At 39.6% G+C, this 7,584-nt stretch overlaps 1 protein-coding gene across 1 annotated transcript; it reads left to right on the forward strand.

The window, feature by feature from the left end:
- The first annotated feature begins 1,352 nt into the window (after positions 1-1,352).
- Positions 1,353-7,359, forward strand: LOC115435355 (polyadenylate-binding protein 1-like). The gene is made up of 15 exons (XM_030157706.1): positions 1,353-2,173; positions 2,615-2,808; positions 2,965-3,080; positions 4,187-4,326; positions 4,420-4,514; positions 4,640-4,777; positions 4,894-4,989; positions 5,078-5,350; positions 5,492-5,582; positions 5,743-5,865; positions 5,962-6,104; positions 6,258-6,342; positions 6,492-6,622; positions 6,786-6,876; positions 6,997-7,359. Exons 1-14 carry the CDS (start codon positions 1,981-1,983, stop codon positions 6,873-6,875), a joined length of 1,908 nt encoding a protein of 635 aa, XP_030013566.1. The 5' UTR covers positions 1,353-1,980; the 3' UTR covers position 6,876; positions 6,997-7,359.
- The last annotated feature ends 225 nt before the right edge of the window (positions 7,360-7,584 follow it).

Below are 7,584 nucleotides of genomic sequence, written 5' to 3' on the forward strand. Positions count from 1 at the left end.
AACTCATTAAATTATTATTGCATTTATGTTTTAATATTACATCATAATATAGTAGTTTTTTTTTTTATCTTGTTTTATGCTAATACTTACTTCTAATAAATATAGTGGATTAAAAAGTACAATATTTAGCTTTTGGAAGTAATGTTGTCAATGGATAAAGTTAAATACAATGGAAAAACCTTAAATGGGAACATGTGTAAAATTATTTGAGTTAAGGTCAGACTTACATTCAACAACTAATCTTAGTTGTTTTTTTTTCCTAAAATGTTACTGGTATCATAGTAATATCGTAAGCTTTATTTGTCTCTGCTCAGTTGTGGGTGAATCTTACACTTATATTGTAAAATGAATGAGAGAAAATTGATATCCTGTGTAGTTCGAAACATTAAAGTCACAGGAAAGTGTCATTTTGAAGTTCATGTCATTGTTTCCATTGGCGGTGAACATTTATTACTTGCTGTTAAAACACAGATATGGTCACAGAAAAGCAAAGAATCCCACATTTTTTTCCATTAGTTCCATCAACAATTCTCTAAACACAATTTAGAAAAATATTTAGGTGCAAATGTCTGTTTTGTTTGGTTTACTATTTTTAGTTCCAGTAATGTTTCAATGTAATGCCCCATTTCTATTATAAGTTGCAGTCTATTTATATTTGTAAATCAGTTACAGGTTCATAAATAAGTATTTGACTAACTGTGATATTCTGTCAAATGTCAACGTAAATAGCCTCTCAACACATTCTTAGAATGTAATTTTTTTTTTTTTTTTTAATAGATTGTTTTTCAACGCTGGATTTTCTCTATTTGTGTTGGAATTGAACCCAAGACCTTCTTGCTGTGAGGCACGAGTGCTAACCGCTGCACCACCGTGTTGCCCTTATTGAGATTTTTTTTTTTTTTTTTTTCTTTTTTATTAATCTATATACAGTCTGTTTTTTAATTAAAGTTGTCAACCAATCAATTAATCAGTTCAATTTATTACAAAATTATTACAAACAGTTAAGATCAACACTTCATTTACAAGATACATTTTATAATAGGACACTTCAGAAACAGTCCTCAACTTGTAAACTGGGGCCCTCAAACCTACGGAACTGTGCAAACCAGACCAGTTATATGTTTATTTTTACATTTTAAAAAGTACAAGTATTACAGTATTTTATCTCAGGATATGATAAAGAAATACATGGTTTTAGATACACTTTGCTGTATTTGTGGTTGCAGTATTTTTTTATTTCCAAATGATCGTGGTTACATGATGAAACATACACTTTGTGAAATATCGCGAGATGTGTGATGTCACTAGTTGGTGCACGCGCCGAGGCTTCGACTGGAATCGGGAACCAACCTCCTCCGACCTTCCTTTCACTCCCGTAATCCGTCTGCGTAGGGTGTGCTCCGGAGCTAGTCTCGGCACACATTTTATTATTATGAAACAAACCAAAAGCTAGAGAGCACACGCAGACATATTTTTATAAGAAAAAAAAAAATCGGTGAAGCAGGATTTGATTTGCCAACTAAAGCAACGCGACGAAGAAAAAGAACGAAAGACGGACTAAGACGAACGTTAGCAGGCTAAGCAGTTAGCGTCATTGTTGAGAGCGTGGGTGATTAACGTTAGCCAGTTGTATAGGTAACCACTGATTTCTCCTGTTTGAGGGTTTTGTCATTCCAGTTATATTTGTACGTATAGACATTCGCTTGGTTAATTACCGACTATTTACCGTGTTAATTGGCTGTGTTGAAATACTACGAGCCACATCGTGTAGGCCACGTTCCGACACCTCGCTAATCAAGCTAACTTGCCCACGTTGCTAAGCTAGCTGGTTTTTGAGCTGTTAATTTTTGTGGACCTGACGAAGAAACCATTTCATATAGAAAGCTTGTATTGGCTGACAACTGCCAAGGACATATCAGATTAATATTACCCTATAATTTGCCTTCGCGTCGTATCGCTTGAGAACACGCGTCGTCCGACATGAATCCTAGCGCGCCTAGCTACCCCATGGCCTCCCTGTATGTGGGAGACCTGCACCCAGATGTTACTGAAGCTATGCTGTACGAGAAGTTCAGCCCGGCTGGGCCCATCCTTTCCATCAGAGTGTGTAGGGACATGATCACCCGTCGGTCCCTCGGATACGCCTATGTCAACTTCCAGCAGCCCGCGGACGGTAGGTTGAGCATGATCGCATGTATCTGGCCGCTAACAGGAAGGCTGGGTCCTGTTGGACTCCATTTTGAATAGAGTTCAGGTTTAATGTGCTGTTCATACTTTTCAAGACACTACTTGTATCTTCACAGCATGACATGGCAAAATAATGTATATATGAATTTGATGCGTCTTGGTTTTCAAGATTTTAAACTATTTACTTCGTTCACCACATTACTTACTTCAGTTTCCTGTGTATTTGACGCTAATGTGAGGTAGTGGTCTCCTGAATTTTCCCTGTAGGATGAGTAGTGTCCTTAAATTTCCTGCTACTCATTAATATTAGTGTCATTGCTGATATTATAGCTGCATCAGACTGTGTAGGAGTTCTTCTGTACCGACGGTAACCAGATAAACCCTCCACTCATGTTGTCAATCTCATAATTTCTTTTACATTTGTTAGCTGAGCGAGCTCTGGACACCATGAACTTTGATGTCATCAAAGGAAGGCCTCTCCGCATCATGTGGTCCCAGCGTGACCCCTCTCTGAGGAAGAGTGGAGTGGGCAACATCTTCATCAAGAACCTGGACAAGTCCATTGATAACAAGGCTCTCTATGACACCTTCTCTGCTTTTGGAAACATTCTTTCCTGCAAGGTAGAAGCCTGTTTTTATTTTTGTGCCAGTACTTTGCATACATATTAATACTTTGCATGTCTTGAGATCGCATCAAGTTGAAGACAATTGTCTGTGTTTTTGAGTTGCATGGTGTGTGGGATTGTTTTTGACATGCTTAAATCTCCTTTTTCAAAGGTGGTTTGTGATGAAAATGGCTCAAAGGGCTACGGTTTTGTACACTTTGAGACTCACGAGGCTGCTGAGCGAGCCATTGAGAAAATGAATGGCATGTTGCTCAATGACAGAAAAGTGTAAGTGGGACCACTATTATCCTGTTGTATAAACTAATTTATTTACTTTGAAGTTTTGAAATTGACAATCACTTATTTTTGGGTTGTTTAACTGCATCATGTGCAAGTTGTATGCAAGTTTATTTCATACATACAGGTAAAACTTAAATCTAGCAAAAAAGGTGCCAAACTTTAAAAAATAAATACAGAACCGATATGTTAAGGATGTTCTAATCTGAGTGTGCGATTGAGTTGGTGCAATACCTAACTGAGTAATTTCCTGTGCCGAGTCTGATGTTTTGACATTAATAGTAAAAGGATGAAGCATTGTGTAAAACATGCATGTTTTAACTAAAACTACAGCCCATAACACAGAACATTTTAATTTATTGAATTTACGAAAACACATGAAATAAATGGCTAAGGTCTTCATTTCTACCACTATAAGGGTGGTCAATCTGTGTTATGGACTAATATTAAAATATCTGATAATACAGTAGGTTCTGTTTTTTGTTGAAAATGAATTTTTAGCTGTGCTGAATCTTTATGACAGTTAAAACGTTTGAGAGGCATATGTGTGACAGTTTAAAGTTAAATGCAAATTTTGAAGTTGAATTAATTGATTCTACCAGAGGTGTAAATTCAACTAGAGGGACACCCATAATGCATGTGGCAGGGAACGCCCCACAGTTGATGATTAAATTGAATTAGAAAGCCCTACCTTGTACTGTTGGGAAATTTGATGGGAATCAAAAAGAATCTGCTCCAAAATTGAATTATACTTTTTTTTTCTTTTGTTCAGACAAGGTATAGTTTTTAGATGTTACCTGCTTGACAGTTTAGACTGTGACTCCACTCTTCCTCAGAAGCGTCATCCGACGTGCCTAATCCAAAATCCAGTGTTTACCCTTTCACTATCCCTGACCCTTGTAGCAAATTTCACAAAATCTGATGCAGTAGATTTTGCTTAAATGTTCACTATAAAGACTGACAAGATCACTTAGAAGTTCAAATTAAAGCAGAGATACTGTGATTGAACTGCTGTATAAGGGCATACAGGACTTTGGAGGGGGTATAATTGTGCTAATCTTGGTGTGTTCTAATTCACCTAATGATTTGACCAATAGGTTTGTCGGACGCTTCAAATCACGGAAAGAGAGAGAGGCTGAACTTGGTGCACGTGCCAGAGAGTTTACCAATGTTTACATCAAGAACTTTGGAGAAGACATGGACGATGAGAAGCTGAAAGAGTTGTTTGGCAAATATGGTACGACGGTGATGCAATTTTTACATTTAGTTGCTTGCTTGTAAATGTGAGAGTAGTTTGGTATGAATGTTATACACTTGTTTTATTTTGTAGGGCCCGCCCTGAGTATCCGTGTTATGACCGATGAGAGTGGCAAATCTAAGGGGTTTGGCTTTGTCAGCTTTGAGAGACATGAAGATGCTCAAAAGGTTTGTAATAACCCCAATCTTATGAATTGTGTTTTTAATGCGCTTATCATATTGGTCTTTTTACTGCTGCTGATGCATTTGAGAAGAGTTTAATAGTTTTCATTGGGCATATGCTTTCACTGCAGGCTGTAGATGACATGAATGGAAAAGAACTGAATGGCAGACAAGTCTACGTGGGTCGCGCACAGAAGAAAGGAGAACGCCAGAATGAACTGAAACGCAAATTTGAGCAGATGAAACAAGATCGCATGACCAGATACCAGGTTAGTTAGTCTTACACTCATTTCTCATTTTTATGAAATGTCAGGAAGTTTCACAAGTTTGTAGGTTTGTTGCGATGTTTATCAAATCTTGCAATCCGTTCTTTTGCCAATACTAGGGTGTTAATCTTTATGTGAAAAACTTGGATGATGGCTTGGATGACGAACGTCTGCGTAAAGAATTCTCTCCATTTGGAACCATAACAAGTGCAAAGGTAAACATTTACAGGACTCATTTAAAATATAGTTGGTAACTGTATGATTTCATGAGATCAAATGCTCAATAGCTTGTTCTCCTTTTAGGTGATGATGGAGGGAGGCCGGAGCAAAGGCTTTGGCTTTGTGTGCTTCTCTTCTCCTGAGGAGGCAACTAAAGCTGTGACAGAAATGAACGGGCGCATTGTAGCTACAAAGCCACTGTATGTGGCATTAGCTCAGCGGAAGGAGGAGCGTCAGGCCCATCTTACAAACCAGTACATGCAGAGGATGGCTACTGTCCGTGCTGTACCCAATCCGGTCCTCAACCCCTACCAGCCAGCGCCACCTTCAGGCTATTTCATGGCGGCTATACCTCAGGTGAGTCACTAATGTAAAGGCTGAGTTGTTGTAGGTTGATGGTGCATTTCTTTAGCCCAGTACACTGCACCGTATTGTACCAAATGCACCATAATTTCATTTTTGAGCAGTGAGGAATCGTGACAATTGTAATCTTTACAGGCTCAGAACCGTGCTGCATACTACTCCGCCAACCAGCTGGCTCAGCTTCGCCCCAGCCCCCGTTGGGCCACTCAGGGAGTGCGTCCTCAGCGTAAGTAACTGTTAGTTTTTCGATTCTATGGTTAATGATCCAGTGTGACATGTAAAATCTGTATTATGACACTGATGTGACTTGAACATCCACGTTGGTGTCCATCTTTCCGTGTTTTAGCAGTAAAACATTGTGGTTTGAATGTTTTCTCTTGCTCCAGACTTCCAGAACATGCCCAATGCGATGCGCCCATCTGCTCCCAGGCCCCAGACCTTCAACACCATCCGTCCTACCACGACCACCAACACCCAGGTCCCACGCATGATGACCTCCCAGCGCATGCGTAAGTATTACAGCTGCTATGACACAAAAATCAGCTTTTGTTCTTTTCTCAGGGTGCATATTGAACTATGTTTGACACTCTTCTGTCTTGGTGTAGCCACTCAGGCCCTCAGCCAGCGCCCCGCCAGTGCTTCGGCAACAGCTGCCCCAGTGCGAGCCATTCCCCAGTACAAGTACGCTGCAGGCGTTCGCAACCCTCAGCAGCACATGGCCTCCCAGCCACAGGTCACCATGCAGCAGGTAAGACTTATTCAGGCTAACTTACCCAAAGATGACAATATCCAGGAACTATGACAACTACTTTTTTTTTATTCCATCCTAACTATCCTTTAAAGATCTAAAATCCTCAATCAGAGCTAGGCCCAGTTTAACCTGCAGTTATTCCTTCCTTAGCCTGCTGTCCACGTCCAAGGACAGGAGCCCCTGACTGCCTCTATGCTGGCTGCTGCCCCCCCTCAGGAACAGAAGCAGATGCTGGGTTAGTTCATTTCCTTGTTTAAGGAGAACCATTGTGTGAATATGTATACGGTGTTGAATTACTCCTTTGCGGTTATTTGACCAGTTCGTCTGTTTGCACCCAGTCACATCTGAATGCCAGGTTGGTTCTAATGATTCTTGTTCCATCAGGTGAGCGTCTGTTCCCCCTGATCCAGAACATGCACCCAAGCCTGGCAGGCAAGATTACTGGTATGCTGCTGGAAATCGACAACTCTGAGCTTCTCCACATGCTTGAGTCACCAGAGTCTCTGCGCTCAAAGGTTAGTGAATGACACCACCAGTTGTGTTTTTTGCAGAAACCTGTTTGTCTAGATTCATTTGTTCCTTCACTTTTTGTTTCCTCATGAATCATAAAATCACTTGTATGACGTATTCTCTATGAAGATGAGCTGTTTGTTACAGTTTGTGTTTGAATCTTTTCAGGTGGATGAAGCTGTTGCCGTGCTTCAGGCTCATCAAGCCAAAGAGGCTGCCCAGAAGTCCACCACTCCTGCTGGTGTTCCCAGCGTCTAAGGTGGGTGAATGGGAAGTTAATGCAAGCTTTACGAGGTTATAAATTAGATATTAAATAGAATTACAAATGTCTTGAGTCAAAGTGTTTTTAATGAAATGCATTCCTTTAATCTCTCCACAGACAGCATTTTGAAACCTGCTTCACCGATGGAAAAAGAGAAAAAAAAATTAAACATTGAAAAACCTAAAACTCTGAAAACATCGCAAAATGATAAATTATTTCTTAAAAAAAGAAAACAATTGACATTGCCAGGTCTAGGGATGGTTTGACTAGACCTTGTTCATAAACAAAAATTTGTTGAAAAAAAATAGCAAAATAGATATAAAAAAAATCGAGATGATAAATTTGAATGCATTCCTCTGTTTTATGTCATTTTACTGTGTCAGTGCTCAGAATATCAGCCATGTGCGAGAATGTGGTAGCTGAGCATTTTGGAAGGTGATTTGTATTGTTAACTGGCTGTAATAAATTCTCATTCAAAGCCTCTGTTTCTTTTGTGTTGTCACTTTGGAATATAATGCAAACAAGCTGCCAATGATTTTATTTCTTACTGTCAGTTTCTGGACTTTGATTTCTGTTTCCAGCACAAACCTTTACCTGAAAAGTTCAATGTTTCATTTGGAGAGATGAGTCAGTGATATTTACCACAAGGTGTCGCTGTAACTCAGATCTGCAGCTGGATTCATTACAGATGCTTGTGAACTTTAT

The sequence above is a fragment of the Sphaeramia orbicularis genome, chromosome 16 (genome assembly GCF_902148855.1).
Source record: "Sphaeramia orbicularis chromosome 16, fSphaOr1.1, whole genome shotgun sequence".
In the NCBI taxonomy this organism is placed as follows: domain Eukaryota; kingdom Metazoa; phylum Chordata; class Actinopteri; order Kurtiformes; family Apogonidae; genus Sphaeramia; species Sphaeramia orbicularis.